The 18,426-nt window shown below is 37.1% G+C and overlaps 1 protein-coding gene across 4 annotated transcripts; it reads right to left on the bottom strand.

Annotated features, from left to right (window-relative positions):
- Nucleotides 1-3,691: 3,691 nt before the first annotated feature.
- Nucleotides 3,692-18,415, bottom strand: CMC2 (C-X9-C motif containing 2). 4 transcript variants are annotated; one of them, XM_074582854.1, is made up of 5 exons: nt 17,986-18,407; nt 16,547-16,665; nt 11,642-11,778; nt 7,312-7,383; nt 3,692-5,251 (listed from the first exon to the last, which is right to left on the bottom strand). In XM_074582854.1, the coding sequence occupies exons 3-5, from the start codon at nt 11,720-11,722 to the stop codon at nt 5,177-5,179; spliced, it is 228 nt and encodes a 75-aa protein (XP_074438955.1). In that variant the 5' UTR covers nt 11,723-11,778; nt 16,547-16,665; nt 17,986-18,407; the 3' UTR covers nt 3,692-5,176. The 4 variants fall into 4 exon arrangements, with proteins under 4 accessions (XP_074438955.1, XP_074438956.1, XP_074438953.1 ...); XM_074582855.1 differs by having other exon boundaries at nt 18,273-18,405; XM_074582852.1 differs by lacking the exon at nt 16,547-16,665 and having other exon boundaries at nt 18,273-18,415.
- Between the last annotated feature and the right edge of the window lie 11 nt (nt 18,416-18,426).

The following is an 18,426-nucleotide window of genomic DNA, read 5'->3' as shown; positions in this document are numbered from 1 at the left end:
GTCGGCGCCACCGGGGAAGCGCGGCGAGAGGTCGCGGAAAACGGATGGAAATTCACGGAGCTCCTCCTCGCAGGATGGGAAGGAAGGAATTCCCATGTAAAAGAGGGATTTCCCATGTAAAGGAAGGATTTTCCAGCGGCGTCGCCGCGCGGAGCCGAGCGGCTGGAGGGGAGGGCAGTCATCACTTGGGTTGGCAAAAAACCCACCACTTCGGAAAGAGCTGTGTAACAAAAAACAAAACAAAAACCAAAACGAAAACAACATACTGATCTAAACGTGGGGAATAACTATTTTAACCTAGTGCTGGAGGAGAAATTAGCTTAGTGTTTCACATATTTACCCTACAGTCAAAACAGTCTGGCCTTAGGCTGCTGGCAGCAAAGCTCAAGAACAGTTTTTAATCAAAGGTTTTGTAAAAATACAATATTGCCATTAGACCCCTGATTTCATGCTAACAAAACACATATTTTGTAACCTGTTCTTTCAGCACCTTAAATGGTCCTGTCTGTTTTCCAATAACACAACTTTGTTACACGTCTGTATTCTTTACAACATTCGAACGTTTTTTCCCAAGCCAAACCAAATCCTCAAATTCTGGATGGCTGATGTTAGTACTGGGGACGAGTTTTGTCAAGCTGTCAGTAAGATCTTTTCCAGGTAACGAATGCCCCAAAAGGTCTTTCTGCACTGTTTCCTTTTTGAAATGCAGCTTGTTTTATCTAGGGGTCTACATTAAAAAAAAACAACAAAGTCTCCACCAGGTACAGTGACTGCTCCATAGCAAAGTTCCCAGCCTTTAAAATGTCACCAAATAGTTCAAAAGAATAATTTTAAAGTGTGACAGTTCACAAGAACCTTTTTTTGGCTAAGTATATATTTTGTTCCCATCAATATTTATTTTGTGGTACACAGCAATTTAAATATGATTGGGGAACCTGATGTGAATTTAGCATTCACTTCAAAGTTTTTATTAGTAGACATTAATTTCGCACGAAGCAGGTTGTGTTGATTAGCAGCATGGTTACCACTCAGCCTCAGTTACACCAAAGACCCATTTACCTTGAGTGATGCAAACACCTCTACGAAAGCAGACAGACTATTAACTTCATCAGGTTCCTCCTCTTATGCCAAGCAGAATAAGAATTAGCTAATTACAAGTGAAAGGCTCTGTAAAACAAACAGAGAATCTAATGGGAGCACTAAGATTTGCTGTGATACTCCGTTTTAGTGAACGTTAATAAAATTGAATGTGTAACTTAAGTCTACGGTCCTAAAAGCCATTATTCTGTCCAGGTAGAGAATCCCTTTTGCCTAAGCACAAGTGTTAATAATTCATTTTTAATTAAACTGTCAGATTCTGATATCATAGTTTTCCTGTTTTTCACGTAATTTTAGGTATTCCACAGAAATGTGTGTTCATTTATATCAGAAAGATTTTACATTAGATGTCACACAGTCTTTTAAAGCACAGGCAGTGCCAACATTAAGAAATGCCCGACTGTTGACGTGCTGTAGAGCTTTAGCAAAGTGTGTAAAGCACTGGAAATATTCGTTACAATGATTCACAATTACAGCAGTCATAACTAACTTTTCAGCTGCATGTTTTAGTAATAGTTATTCATATTAATCATTCCTGTGGAGTGTGTACCAAGACTACATTTCTTACAGGGTTTTTTTTGAGTACACTCTGATTTTCAAGAAGTTATGCATGCCTATAAAATTCACAACACTCACAGGACCACAGCCCTCACCCAAACTGTACGAACAGTCAGCGCAACCGAATCGAGGTTTTGCTGCAAGGTCTAAAAACTACACGTAGACTTTATCTGCCACAAATGCTTCTGCCATAATCCCTTCAGGTTGTTACCAGCTGAAAACAGGCAGAGACAAACAGTATATTCATAGTACATTAACACTCAGCGCTGCAGCTTAACTGTAATAGCAGATTCAAATCCTGTTGTATGAAGAACCAGGCAGATATGACACATTTTGGCCCTTTGATGCCAAAAAGTCCAAAAACAAGGCAAAAGAGATGCAGGCCATATATAAGATGAGGTGTAAAATGGTATATAAAAAAAATAGTAGATGAAAGCCAGTATTATAGCTCTTTATCAAGTTAATTATTAAATTACCTGCAAGAAAGCACAGATGAAGGCTAAATTGGATAAAGACTAGATGGTGATGTACTGAATTCTTATCTCCCTGTCAGCGCAGAGCCCACAAACCCATACGCAGTAGCTGCTGCTTCTGCTCAGGTATTGTGCTGGTGAGGCCCTCACTGCAGGTTAAGGGTGTCCCAAGCTAATTTATGGCAAGCTGGCCACAGAGCACTCGCTGGAATATATCTCATACTAATTTCCCCTGACAGACAACTAATGTTTCAACTATTCCTAGTAGAACTGAGCACCAGTTGAGTACAGTGATCTTTGCAGGCAGAGCTCACCACCAGAGCAAGAACTAGCCCTGCGGTACTGACATTACACTGCTGCTATGCAGCAGAGGATCTTTCCTCCTACTGAAAAAAAACCCAGGAAAACAAGGTGTCAGCATTTAATTTTCCAGCAAGAGGAAGTACACCGTTGATAGCGTTACCGGGTGTTCCTGGTAGAGCTGGAGGGATTTTGCTGGGTAGTTACTACTCCCTTGCTCTGTACTCCACCAATCCGTGTATTCTAGACTTTTGTTGCACTTCAGTATGGGAAAACCTCAGTGCTATGGCCAGGTCTGTATTAGAGCTGCCATTTGCCCTTTCCATTTATATTTTCCCCTTCTTCACTTTCCCACATGAAGTGCCCAAGAGCTTCTCACACATGACGCAACACAAAATTCCATCATATTTCTTTTTTTCTTCTCCCTCAAACTTGCTCTTTGAGAAAGAACAACAGGGAAAATGCTTCTAAACACAAATGACGTTACAATGAAGTGTCTTCAAAGCCCTTATAGATAAAGTTTATGTCACCCAACATGTCCCCTGCTCACCGCTCAGCTCACTTTAGGAAACAAAAGCCCCACATTTAACATTACCCCCATACCCTCTTTCTCCATCAGATAAATCTTAAGTATTATTACACTAGTGTTTCTCAGCTTCAAGATCAAATGAGCAATGTAACCCCCTCAAAAAAAGGAACAAAACCACAGGAATAAGTGGGCGATCTCATATCACGCTGCTAGCGGACAATTAGCAGGGAGAAACAGAAGGATGAACGTGATCTTACTTTTCCTGGGTAAACAAAGTTTATCTGTAACATAGATTTATTGCTAAAGGTAGTTCAAAGTATCAATAGAAACTGTGCATGCCATTTGGTCTTTCATTTATTAAGGACATTGATCTTTGAAAATATGATTCTGACTAACGAGCTGTGTTAAGTGGCTCTTGGATTCCTATTTTGTTGCTATTCTAGTGGAAGATCTGAAGTCACAGAAGGTGATGAAAGAAAGAAAAGCTTCAGCGCTTTTGCACTCAGATATCAGCTTCTCAACCTAATCTCTAGGCCAAGTCTCAATTTATTTATTTACTTACTTACTTAAAGATTACAAGCTTTTTAAGAGCTTGCCTGAAGTAGACTTTGTCATCACAAATGGAAGAAGGATTGGGATCAAGGATGCAGAGTTCCCAGTCCAGTCAGGGAACTTCACTATAAAGTACTCTTCAAAAGTATTTTGGAGTGCACCAACAAAAAGACTGCACCACTTCCAGCCACTCAAGTATTTAATTCAAATAACACATCGTTTACTTGCTCTAATAAAGCAGACAGCATGTCAAAACACGCAGAAACAATAGATTCAGTTTTTCTTGGAACTTTCACTTGAAAACCTTTGTGATTAAGTTTTACCAGTTTACCTGGGTCCATCCAGCTATTGAAAAATACGTAAAGTTATTCTAATGAATCTTTCAAAATAGATCACAAAATACAGCTTTCTTCCAAAAACAGGTATATGTACCAATTTCAAGATTGAGTGTCAACAATGGTTCTTACAACAAACCGTAAAATTCATTGTAGAATAGGCACCCTTTCTTCAAAAGATTCAAGACCGTGTATTTTTTTTTTAAGTGTTTTGTTGCTAGGCAGAACAGAAAAGTCATTTAAAAATAAGGTGAATCCAGCAGACGCCCAGAGAAACAGTTCCATCACTGCACAAACCAACATATGATTTAATACCAAATCTTCTGAATTCAGAGGCTTGCTCAGGACTTTCTGCAGTTTGATAGCAAATTAACAGCTCTTGTAGGCTAACGAGGCAACTTGATTAACACAATACTAGTTGATTTGCCTAACTGAAAGTCAAGTTACACCTTCTTTCACTTCAATGTGGGTTTCTCTTCAACAGCAACAGTCATAACTTGACTTCATCTTTGTACCACAGTATGTGGAAGAACTATTTACCTTGTATTTTTGGCAGCACTCCTCTTCAAAAAAATCACTCAGCACGCATTGATTGTACTCAACAAAAATCAAGGCAATGCTTTGTAAATCCCTGGAAAAGTTCCATGCTGAATTTCTAAGGCCGTGCTTGCTTTGGGTATGATGAACAAATTGGCTTACAACGGTCCACGCTGTACATACGGTTGAAAGGAAGGATTTTTAATCTTCTCAGTGAAAGATGGTAGTTTCATCATTTCAGCTCAAATAAAAATACTAGAACTCCAATTATTACTTGATAGGTAATTTCCAATTTCAAGCCACATGTGTTTAAAATTTCTTTTTGCTAATTCGTTTATGCAGTGTCATCACAACACTACAAAGAGTGATCAAAGTCATTAGGTGTTTTTCAAGAATAAAATAGAAAAATACAAGATGAATGAAAAAACTCTAAACACAAAGAAATAAATCTAACTCAACACAAGGTAGGGAATATAGCAGCCTTGAATACATAATTCTCCACACACACTGATTCCTCATTACTTAACAATCATAACAAAACTATGCCAGAACAAAGACTTGCCACAATAGTTGGGTTTTTCAGAGGTCAAAAATTAAGTTAAGTTGTGAGTGATCATTTATTATTTATTTTTTTTCCACATTGTTTGCCTTCCTGGGAATGAATATGTTTTAGGTGCATTTGTTTTTTCACCATTTCACAAACCATATGCTGAGCATTGGGGATGGGAAAGTATTCTGTCAACTTTCAACCAAGTGTCTCTGTTGAGATGCAGCTGTCCCAAATACAGTACAGCTCACTTCTCTGAGTTTTTGTGAGCATTAATTATCTGCCGTCGTTTCGCCTGGTTCCTGGCCCTGTTTTCTTCATACTGGAAGACAGATAAGAAAATTAAAAAATCAGCTGTTATCACTGAACAGATCAGTCGCATTTAAAAGTGCAGAGAGCGTTTATTACTCAGGAACAGAAAAAATATCTTTGAACTGATGCATTAGAAATGCAGTTCTTGTTAGTATCTACATTTTGGTTCATTTTTACTTTGGAATTAACATCTATTTGATTAAAATACATGCTTCTAAGTTTGACGTTATTAAGCTAAAGACTATTAGAACATTCTAATAAAGCAGATTTGTTTAATTTTATGGAGGAACTTATACAGCCATCTTATGTACGATAGCTACACTTCACACATGAACTAGGAAAAAAGCTGGATCGGTGCTAGTCTAGAGCACAGGTCAGGCTCGTTTCCTTTTAAAAGATAGTGATTAATCTAAGTGTGTCTGCCTTCTGAAACATGAATTTGTCATCACAGACTTGGTCTATTTTTGATCCTGGTCATCAATTATACGCACAGATAAAGTAGTATACCAAGATGAAAGGAACAAAGGCAAATTTTGGTTGAATGAGAGTAACGCATTTTGGGTTTTTTTTTTACAGTTAAAAAAAAAAAAAAAATGCAACAGAGATGGGACTCCAGTGTAAAAGGGAATCACTAAAGCCTTCACAGTTTAGATACATGCATAAGATGACCATGCTTTCAAGTATGCCCCTGCGTTAGCAAAAGCCTGAAGACTGACGAGCCTAACCTTCTTTCATTGCAGCCAAAAAGGAAACCTTTTCATGGCTTAAAGAAATGAAAAATTAAAAATCAATGCATGATTTGCTATGTATTTTATGAGAAGCAAATTATTCTTGGCCTTAAGTTAGAGAAAAAAAAATTGTTCAATTTTTTTAATAATTGGTACCAAGACTAAAACCCAAGTAACCCACAAATATTCAGTTCTCTATATAATATAATAAACTACTAAGCAGATTGATTTTAGAAAGGATTTGCAGTTTTTTCACTCATTATACTGATTGGTTTATAACTGAAATAATGGCCCAAAACATTACTTAATATTTACAGAATGCTTAACTTTTTCGCATGCCAATATTTCATTTTTCAATAACCCATCCATGTTTTTACATAGAATGAGAACAGTGGATCTTTAAAAGCTACATCTGTACTTATTCTATACTTGTGAACAGCCTTTCAAGGGCTTCCTAGTAATGGCATATCAATGTAGCCATAATTTAAGAAGGCAGACATGGAAAGAAACTTCATTATTTTCCAGCTCTGTGGTACAGTTTTTACGGGGGGCAGGGAATGGTATTTGACACAAGCAGATGAAATTAATGCCCACAGACTGACAGAAGGAAAAGAGGGAACCCAAACTGTCCTGGCTACCATGCACTTGAAGTTTCCCTTTTTAGATACGACTATGAAATTTATATCAAAATTATCAAGTATAATTTCAAGTGAAAAGGTGCATGAAAAGTTCATTTATGTGTTCTCTCTTGTAGGCATGACAACCACAAATATAAAGACCCATTGATACTCTTCTGAAAATGTGCCCATTAGCTAGTCAATCTACTTAAACTCCTAGAGTCTTCCATTCCTTCCCATCTGCAGATGTAGTAGAGCAGTGAGCAGGTTCTTAGCAGCAATATTTTCATTTAGGGCCTAACTCAGCAACTCATCGAGTGGTTTCAGTCAGCATACCTGACTTCAGTAATAAGTGTTACTCATGCAGAAGTGACCATTACTGCCTTATATTCTATTCTGTGCAAATACCACTACTAAAATAAATTAAGAAAAAAGATCAGAAGCAACCTGTGAAGTGTCCGTTCCTATTTGCAGTATTTGTTTTGTTAAGATGCGTTGCTTATTTTTGTATATCCAAAAATAGACCATGCCATTTGTTAAAGCCAAATTTTACCTGACAAATTTATCAAAAAAAAATTTAAATTTGGTCTTAATTGCCCACTCCAGAATGTGCTTACATTTCAAGGCCTATTTATTGATTTGTACTACTTAGTAAAAAGCAACTCTATTTCTATCTAATGGACTTTTTTATTAAGCATTTAACTTGTAGTAAATTTGTCTCTTACCTCTTTCTTTAAGCACTTCCGCATCTCACGGTCAATATCATTGCAATGGCCAAAAAATTTCAAAATGTTGTGCTGATAAGTTAGGGAGAGAAAAACAGATTTACAATTCAAAGGCTTCTTCCTCTGAAGCTCTAAATTTCTTAGAAGCCACTTGCATTTTGCAACATATCCTGGTCTTCCTTTTCTCTTTTTGCAAAAAATTATGCTTTGTAGCTTTTTTACCGAGTAGCTACAAGTTAGAGCTACTCCTGAACCTCATATGAACCACTCCCACCTTGCTGAAAGTTGAAGGTACTCACCACGTTGTGTAACCAGACTAAAATAGGATACCTAAGCAGAAGCTATTAAGTCTAAATGTAGAACATGTATTTTATTGATCTAGGAATCAGTCTTAACAACTTTCACTCACGCTAGCTTGAATAATGTACAAAAAATAAATATTCTGAACTCCAGTTTGTCATACAGAAAGATGTAAGGAGATCTACAGGCATCCTGAAGGCAATGTCCTCTGTGCTTTAGTTTTCATTGTTTCTTCATGACCTAGAGAGGCAAAGGACTTGATGCTACATCATCCCAGCCACAAGAAAAACGTGTTGTTGGTCCAAAAGATGCAGGCATTAGGCTTAAATGACTGAAATGTTAGAAGTAGTATAAAAAAATGGGGGGATTAGGTTTCTCCAGATCGTGAGGTTAATAAGTAAGATGCATTTACCATCTTTGTGGCACAGCTCAACTGTGGGCCTTATCCATACTTAAGTGTTATTCAGTTCCTGAAAAACTGCAGGCATTGTCCTCACGAAGACATTCCCCAGCTAACCTGATGATATTCACCATAAAAACCTGCCCTCTTAGCCAGGATTTCCTGAAGCAATTTCATATTATCAGCCACCAAATCACTCTCACAATGCATCCTTCTACAAGCACTATTTTTTTCAGGGTGATGCTTGCCAACAAGCCACAGAATCTGGTAGCAGAGCATCCAAGCAATTCAGAAGGCCTAAAGGAGTGGAGATTTTAGTAGATATTTACAGTTATGCAATCAAAAGAGTCAATTTGACCAATCTTTTAGAGAACTAATGAATTTAAAAAAAAAAAAACAACAAAACAAAACAAACCTGGAAGAACAAAACTGATGAGAATGAAATAATTTCCATATTTTAGAGGAAAACCTATGCACATTTCTGTAGCTGATGAGAAGCTAGATGGATTTATACAATACAGGAACAATATTAAGAATTCAAACAGGGGACAAGATTTCAGCCAATAGAACACGAGTGAAAGTAAGAGTGGGTTAATAAAGATTATGACAAACACTTAACTATAGCAGTGCTATAATTAGCTTGTTTATACCTCTCTGCTTTATAAAGGGCATCAGATGACACTCTGAAGCAGTTGCATGTGATAAATGGTCACTTTACTACAAGCTGATCTTGCTTTTACAACATTTTAATTTTAGATAATACAGATTTAATTTTGTATTCTACTCCCATACCTGCATTCAGGTATTTCAAGGGTGAGCGCCCACACTTCAAGCTAACTCCACTCTTACTAGTGCATTCAGTGAGTTGAATTTACATTTATTTAGCCAGATTCCCAAGCTGTCAATTTTTTAGTACAGATTATGAGGAAAAAAGAATCAGTTTCTCAAAAATAATTACACCAATTACAGTGATATGATTGCAAGACAACATGCAATAATATTTCTTTCAGCTGCCAACTATAAAAAGTTTCTTTAAAGCCTGCATTTGGCCCCAGAGTGGTGGTGGTAAAAAAAAAAAAAATCAAAATAATAACATCAAATAGGAATCCCAGTAACCTCTCCTCACTAGATGCAAAACTTGATACAATACTTGATACAATAGGCATGTTCACAACAATCAAATTGACCGTTGTGAAAATGCAAACACAGGACACCCAATTAAAAAATAATGCTTTTCTTCATATTAATTTAAATTGTACATCGAGGTTCTTAGGCCATTTTGGCATTATAACAAAAAAGCAGGTAGTCACTGATAACTGATGAAGATCACTAACTTTTCAGATTTCAGTGACTTCAATTTTAAAAGAATATTTCAGTACACTCCCCTTGAATTTTAAATGAAATGGTATCGCTTCCTTTCAACTGAGTGTGAAAGAAGCCATCTTCACCCTTTCTGTGCTGAGACTGTTAGCACAACAGTTGAGCACAAGACTGACAAAAGTAATTCCTCTTCATGTAAAGATAAACTTCAAACAAAACCAAAAGCATATAATCCTGTGCTTGACTATTACTGCTGCTCCTAGTCCCTTCGTTAAGTCAAACTGGCAATAGATTCCTTTGAATCACTTGCTGCCAAGGAATTCAAATACACCTTTTAGTTCCAGTTGCCTCTTCAATGCTAAGTAGTCTAATAAGCTACATTATACAAAAAGCTTATGATGCTTATACATTAACATTCATTTTTATCAAACAAACAGTCAACCATTACTTTCAAGTAGTAAATTGTTTTTTCTGGATTCTCTGGTCAAAGCATAGAATGCCCAACTACGTACATACCAAAAGGCAAGACAAATCTGAGCCTATTTTCTTTCCTGATTGGCTTTGTTTCAAAATGATGAAAAATGAATCACAACATTTTAATTTTATATTGCCTATAGAAGTTTTATTCTCCGCTTAACTGACAGTCATTTTATTTGGCAATCCTTTTGATACCATAGTAGTTAACGTACAAGGAAAGCCTTCTCACTTAATTCTAGCTACTGAACACTTGTAGCTATGTTACAACCTTGCAAGTTTCCAAAATAAATTAAAAATTAACTAAAAAAGAGAAAAAAAAAAAACCTCTCTACAATCTCTCAAATTACTTCACACATTTTTAGGCAAATTAAAATTTCAGAACTCAGAAGAAAAGCATAACTCTTACACTTAATAAAACTTTCAGTTTTAAAGCTTGGGGATGTTCTGCACAAGAACTTTGTGCCTTAGGTTTAAAAAAAATGTAGACAGTGCATAGGAAGAGACAAGCAATGGTACGGGAAGTACCGGATAGGAGATGGCATCAACAGATTCCAGCACACTTAGATTTCAAGATACTGTACTACAAGTGCCAACAAAAAACAATTCAATGTTGCTGAAGAAACCCAGTACAGTATATTCATTGCAAGTGAATTTTAGTATTAAAACTCTGCTCCCTTCATTGTTGTAATATAGAAATCATAAGAAAGTGTGGTACTGCAAGTTTTTTTTATATGTTATTTCAGCTACTTTAAAATCTGCAAAAATGTTTCATGCAAAATATCTTCTCTCACATTTCATGTACTATCAGCCTTGGTTTTCTTTCTGTTATGACTTTTGCAAACAAAAATTTAGAGTTCTGCTCAAAAAAGTGAAGCTGTTGTATGTATTGAATAAGAATTTGTGAATAACTGCACTATAAAAAAATTATAAACATCACACCTGAACATGGAGGTGAAAATATTGTAGATTGCATGTAACGCAGTCAACCATTGTTTTCACATTCATATTCAACATTTAAATATATTTTTGTCTCAGTGGAAACTATGAAATTGAATTTTTTATGCACTAATACAGAAATATATCTGTACAGAACGTCTATTTAGAGTACATGAGAGAACTGGAAAAGTAATTAACAATATTGCAACGATGCTGCAGATAGCTTAGCTTCCATTGCAGAGCCTGACTCTTCTACATCTATAGGTTTACTACAGAGCAAATTAAAAAAAAAAAAAAAGACTTTTAAACAAGTGAGATGAAGATTCTATCTTCTTGAAGCAATGAAGAGCCTTGAGAAGCCTGAAGACAGTTTGGGATTTTATATCTTTGGGTAGGTGCCTACTAAGAAGATGGAAGTCAAACAGTCATTCACACTTAGCTCTCCAAGCACTGAATGTAAGGCATGCTGCATGTCCAGATCCCCGTCAACACATCTGCTTATAAATAGACTGAAGCATCTGCCCAGTGGACAGCTGGAATATGAATATGCTGCAAGCGTACAAAAAGAGGGCATTTGAAGTTGCTCTTATGATTGTTTTTTGAGGCACACACAGTACTAAAAGGTGCAGAAATTATTTCTGTTCTTAAAATAGGTCCATACTTGTCAAGCTGTAGCAGAGGAAATTTTAAGGCATGTTTTATTTCCTAATGAAATCATTGGCAAAATTTTACACACAGTTGTCAGATACCTCTTCAGTGAAAACATACTAGCTACATTTCATGGCTGTTCTGCCTAGAGGAGGTTTTTCTCTCTATGATCATATAATATTCTCGCTAATTTATCTGACACTCATTTCCCCAACCCACCCACTCTTTTCTCCGCTCAAAACTCCTTACCTCCTTGTGACACTTCTTGAGCAGACTGATAATTAGGTTACATTCTTCAGTGTGCAGATGAGGAGACAGGTCTGGATGCATCTTTAGTTAGGGATAATTTTAGTAGTACAAGGACAAGAATCTGAGAAAACTTCCACCTGCCAACATTAAAATGCAAAAGTATAACTAAAAAGTTTGAGTTAGCCACTTAAGATATTATCACATAATATTATTTTTTAAAAAAAATATTTTAGATCAAAATGCAGCTTAATATATATATAATTTATATTACGCAGTTAAAGTAATTAAAACTAGCACATCTGTTCTTCTACACAGCCCAAGTGTTAAAAGTTAATGATAACTTTATATTCTTTGCTGTCATGGACAGAAGCATGCTTTTGGGATTTTAATTTTCAGGGACTCCCTAGTAGCGTTAATCTTTCTTGAACTGCAGATTATCTTTTCACATTCCTACTTCAGTTTTTTCGTTTCTAGCTTTAAAAAAGCTAAGTATATGTAATTTTCTTTCTACCTTCTACAGATGGATCAGAACAGGAAGCACAATGATATTTCATTACAGCACTCTGAGAACTGACATTTTTGTTTAGTTATCTAGATGCTTTTTAAAAAATCCTGATCCAAAGCATTGATGATGCTTTAAAAAAACAGTACTTAATGAAAACAGTAATGATGTTTTTCTTATTTATGCCCAATTGGAATGTCCCTTCCTGCAACTTCACATTGTTGCCTGTTGCCCTTTCACTGTGCTCCTCTAAAAAGCATCCGGATGTGTCTTCTACATGAATCCCTCACTGCTTCGGATAGTGGAAGGCAGCATTTGGGTTTCCCTCGAGTATCCTATTTTGAAAGCTGCCTAGCTCCTTTAAACTTGTCGCATATACCAGCTCTTCCACCCTCCTGACCCTCTTAGTTTCCCCATTGCTGGACTCGGTTTTTTTATCATCTGTTAGCCTTTGGGACCCAAAGATGAACACTGTATTTCAGATGTGGCCTCAAGACTGCCACGGAGAGGGGAATAATAATTACCTTCCTTGACCTGCTACTATACTTCTAAAGTGACCCAGTATGCCATGAACCTTTCTTGCCGCAAGGGTGCACTGCTAAATCATGTTTTAACTTCATGTCAACCAGAACCCGCAGGTCCTTTTCTGAAGGGTTCTGTCGGACAAGAGCAAAATTTCATTCTAGAAATAAATTTTTATATTACCTCCCATTAAAAATTATATTTTTTTTTATATATATATATTCCCAGAAGTAATTTTCAAGATATTTTGTTGAAACGGATGAAAGCATCTTATGATAGTGGCTGAAATAAGATGACATCTTTGTTGTGGAAGATTACCAGGGAGGGAAGAAAAAAGTCCAGTTCATACCAGGACAAATGGGCTCACCTTGACAAAATTCTACTTGTATGACCCATACTGCCATGGAATTAAAGAGATGCCTTTTTTGGTTGTTTACTTAGTATTTTGTGTTCCCCCTCCTCCCAAAGAGATCACCTTTGTAGCTGCAATACATCAGGCAAATACCACTACAGCTTGTACAAAGTATTAACACTCCAGCTAAATAGGCAAGCTAAATACTACTAGCCAGTGGTCAGATTTTACAATTGCAAAATCCCAATATTCAGCTGGCAGCTACAATCTACACTGCTATTCCTAGAACACTCAAGTAATATATTTGGCTTGAAGAGGTATGTACACTAATTTACGCAGTATTTCCCATCACGTGTGCAGCTTAACAAGAGTTACATTCCCACAAGCAAACAAAATTTTAAAAATCCAAACAGATTTGAAAGACTCTTGAGACCCATGAGAATATGTTCCACATTGTGTTACAAACACACGTAGTGATTTCTTTCAAAAATCTCCCCCATACTATCTGGAAGTCTAATATTACGCTACATATATTCTTAGCACAGAAGAAGTTGGAAACCGTACAAGTTGCTTAAGCATTCCATTCAACAAATTAACAAATGAACCTTTAGAAATATGACAGCAGGAGCACGACTGTAACAGCAAAGTGATTAAGAACCCTGCTGTGTTATTGCCACCAGCTTTTGATTGCATGCCACACAAAGTCAATATGTTTTAAATTTATCAGTAGATTTTTTTGATAGCAGTAGAGTTAGCATTCCCTTGAGAGGGTGACCTGCTCAATGACTGCGCATTACTTTAACGTGTGTGAACCCAGCTGATTATTAAATCCCTCCATCATTCAGCCTCTGACCGCTCTTCCTAAAACTGTCATCTGAGATGGCTGTCTCGGAAGGAGCAAGCAAGACTAATGTTCTAGTGACATAGGTAGCATGCACACCAGCACAGGCCAGAAAGTCAAAGGGAGCATTTCAAGGAAAGATTAATTCTTTCTAAACTAAGATTAGTAATTACTGCCATCGTTTACAAAATTATTCTCAGATAAAGAAGATAAAAGCTACCAATGCTACAAATAGATAGGTGGCAGCATATTTCATCAATTAAAAGTCTTTTAATAACACAAGTGAATTTTCCAATGGCACTTCTTGCAGGACAGATGCTACAAATCAGAGGTCCTAACTGTCACACCAGTTCATAGATCAGTAGTCTTGAAATTCATTTTCAAATAACATTGAATAGTAAAATCTTTCAAGTTCAATTACCAGTACTGAGCTCATGTAGGCTATGATGGATTAAAGTAACAAAGCCGTGGTCATGGAAGACTTAACTGGAGCCTTCAAGTACTTTTGAAGTTCATGACCAGTGTTATCAGTGCTCAATATTATATTTATATTTAGGAGTGTCAGATTAGACAGTGATCTATAAATGATCAGAGAAGGCTAGAATATTTTTGCTGGAGCAGAATGACTGACAAACAAAAGAGTTTCAAGAGTAACAAAAATAAGTGTGAAAAAAGGACAGGATGAGCTATTGGGTTCCTTAGTTTCTTTTAAATAATGTTTTAATCTAAAATAAAGATAGCAAGTTGCCATCTCACCAGAATTTAAGTCCACATGGACAGAATTTTATATAGGTAGTAGCTCATAGGGAATCTGAGTATGAAAAAATACTTGGGGGGGGGGAAGGAGGGAAATAGCAAAAAAAATTGGGAACAAGCAATGTAAATTGCTCTGAGAAATCTACAAACAGAAATGCTGGATAAAGAATGTCAAGGTAAACATACAATTGTTGTAGAAGAAATACTAGCAGTAAAGTAGAACAATATGAAGAAAATACAGGAATTGCTTTATGAGTAAAACGGACTGCAAAATGCTAAGCAAACATTAATATCCGAAGCAAGTATTTGGAGAGAAGTATTTAGATGAACTCTTTACATAAAGGCACTGACATATTTCACTGGGTTGCACAAAAATGGTCTGCCCTTTAATGTGTTTTATATGAGATTTTGAATTCTTTGCGGTTTTTTTCTTCCTTGTTAAAAATTACGCTACACGTGTATCTAAGTGTTTTGGTTGAAATGCCTTAAGAACTAACTGCAAATTTCTATAAACTATTAGCCTCTGAAGGTAGAAGACATGGATAAAGATGACTGATCTTTTAACTTCCTTAACCAGTTTCTAAATCTATGCTATCCTTCAGGGAAAAAAAATAATTAAGAAATTGCCTCATTCCATATCATGTTCTGTGTAGTTTATCTTAAAGTGGGAAGAACAGGGGATGTTTTAGCTTTTATGGTTTCCAACATAAACCAGATTAAAAAAAAAAAAATCAAAATAACAAGAAGTGATACTCATTCCTTATCTAAAAGCCAATCTATACACACATTCAATACATTAAATATTTATATACTACTAATGTGCAAAAGGAACCTATGTATTATGGAATTTATCACAATGAAACTGCAGATATCTAACAAGTAGGCAGAAACCAAAAGGCTGTCCCAAAAGAGCAGGCAAGAACACTTGTACGCATTCACACTCCTGTTAAGACACCAAAATCCAGCTTGTTTCTCTCCATGTGCTCGTTTCTCCTCCTGACCTCCTTATGGCAAATAGCAGTAAAAAGACCTAGCTGTGTGGAGAAAGGAGGTGTTTGGTACATTCCCACTTCTTTCCCAAATGAAGCACGAGATCAGTATGTCAGGAATCCAGAGAAGCTCCCTTCTTTTCTCAGAATCTCCCATAAATATGAACTAAACAGTTCCCTGATGCAGAAGGAAAACTAAATTAGGTTGCTTTAGTCTTGCTGATTAGCCAAAATCTTAATATTTACATGTTTGGTGGACAACAATGAAAGGAAGGTTTGAATCTAGATCATTGCTTTCCCAAGATGCTTTTTTCCATATTTCATTAAAACATGTTAGAAGACCATTTCTTAAACCAAATTGTTCTAATTTTTTCATTTAAAAAGTTGCACACAAAAGTAATTTTTTTCAAGTTTTTGAAGTCAACAGCAAAAAAACCCCACGAAACATGAATTCACATATTGCTCAGAAAAATGACTTAAAACAAAATGCAAATCCTTGTGTACGAACCCTAAAGATGAAAAATTGCATATGAGCATCTACATTGCTAATCATTAGCTCCTTAACCAGAAACATGGAGCTTTCTACAGTACAAAACACACACATTTGCTGCAAACATTCAGATAATACCCACAAGGCGGCAGCATGACCATGCAAACGAGAACATGTACTAACAGTGGAGGGCAGGGTGAACAGATCTGCAAATTCCTATAAAGCCACTGTATCACTCATCATGTGTAACATTTACTTCTGCACTTCATTTCACTGTCTAATTTGAGTAAGACCAGACAGTTTGGTTTTCGCAATTACATAGTATTGTTCTGTTTGGATTTGGAGAAAAATACCAGCTCGTTGTTTGCTCAAGTCATGGGTATTTTCTGTAAGATTATACAAAGTTTTAGCATTAAAAAGGATTCAGCTCCACACCTCACTGGTTGGTGTTACCTGAATATATCATTCATGTCACTTCAGCAGAACTTTCGCATTCCTAGTATTATCTTTCATACACAATTTATAAATATTTTTCATGACAACAGCTTAGAATACTCAGAAGATCGTTCATTCTGTGAAATGAGAAATCACAATTTATGAATGCCATTTCAAAAACCGAGGGAACTCTGAACTAAGGACTTTGTTTCTAGCTTTCAGTAACATGGTTAACATCTTCCAGATCAGGATATTACAGTATCATTCAAGACTGCTTTCCTTAAGGTTGTCATTAGGCACACTGAGAACGAATCCAAACTTTACAATGTTTCCAAAAAATTTAGCCAGACACCTTCACTTTATAATAAACCAAGTTTAGCTAAATCTTACAAAAATTAGTTCAAACCTCTTGAATTTCAGTCTTCAAAACTATGCACTAGTTTTCCAATATTACATACTAGAGCAGGGGCAGGGGGGAAATAATTTAGATACATATATATGAAGACTTGTAAGTAGTAAGGAAACGTGAAAGGGGGAAGAGTTTATGTCTACTTTTAAAATGTTTTTACATTATGTAGATTGTATTTACTTTCCCTGAACCATCCTGGTTTTAACTGTTTTTTCACATGACCACTTTTGCCAACAATTCAACATCCCGCACATCAGCAGAATGAGTGCTCACCTGCTACGTTTAGGAGTAAGCAACTGATAAAACTACATCATTCCTGATTACATACTTGGTAAAGTAAGTTAAGAAGGTGTCAGTCCTACTGAATAAAGGAAGTTGAACAGCAACTTGAATATCAAGTCATTTCTACAGCTTTATTTCTGGCTAAAATAAATGATCAAGTAAAGTACAACAGGGCATTTTCACCGCCTGGCAATTATTTAAGGTCATATTCATACAACAAACACCACCATAGTTACAGGACAATTAGTGTAATATTTTAATTATAATATGCAGCAAGTCACACTGCACAATATAACATTACATTACAAAAGATTACTGAAGCAGTCTCTCTCTATTCCTGCTGTCTCTGAAGATGAGAATATACAGTCAAAGCTTCATTTTATTACCGTTGCGTTCATTTCTTGATCTAGCAGGTAAGAACACTATAAATTTAGTATTGCTAGCAGAATTCTTGCTTACTGTAGAACTGCTTTTTCCCTTCTGAAAGAAAGGGATCAAGGGGATCACAGTCTCCTGATGGAAAAGACAGGACTTTATCCCTTGAGCAGCAAGGCCCCTCATGAAAGGCAGAGAGCACTGGACAGAAAGTAAACACTGTTAGCGTAACAGAGCTTTGCTACCAGGTGAACTGTTATCAACAGTTATGGCAGGAGAAGAGGCCCACTGAATTAACCGACATCGTTTTCAGAGTGTAGTTTCTCAGTGCTCCCAGGAGTCCTTAAAATAGCGATGGGACACACAGAGACGCAAGGAAAAGCAAGCTTACAGCAGTCGCGATGGAGAGCCCCGTGGTCCCCCTCAGAACAGCCCTTTTGAAAGTCCTCCTTGAGGCCTGAAGGAGGATGCGAGGCAAGCAGGGGGTCCCAGAAGCCGGTCCCGAGCTCGGGTAGGGCAGGGCACGGCTCCTCCAAAGCCAAGCGGTGAGGCCGGGAGGGAGAGCGGCGGGGAAGGCACCTCCCCACAGGCCCCTCTTTTCCTTCAGGGCTAGGAAGGAACAACGCCGCCCGCTCGAGCCTAGACAAAGCCTCCCCTCACCGCCATCCTCGCACTTACTCCAGTCCCCAGAGGACGCAGCCGGCACCGGGAGCGACGCACCGGCCGCGCAGAGCGGGGAGGAGATGCGGGTGACCCAGGCAGGCCCCACCGGAAGCCGCCTCACCGCACCGGGCAGCAGCGGGAACAGCCCTCACGGCGCCGGCGCGCGGCG

Source organism: Larus michahellis, chromosome 4 (genome assembly GCF_964199755.1).
Source record: "Larus michahellis chromosome 4, bLarMic1.1, whole genome shotgun sequence".
In the NCBI taxonomy this organism is placed as follows: domain Eukaryota; kingdom Metazoa; phylum Chordata; class Aves; order Charadriiformes; family Laridae; genus Larus; species Larus michahellis.
Note: the sequence above shows the minus strand (reverse complement) of the source record. Positions and strands in the feature narration are given on the sequence as shown.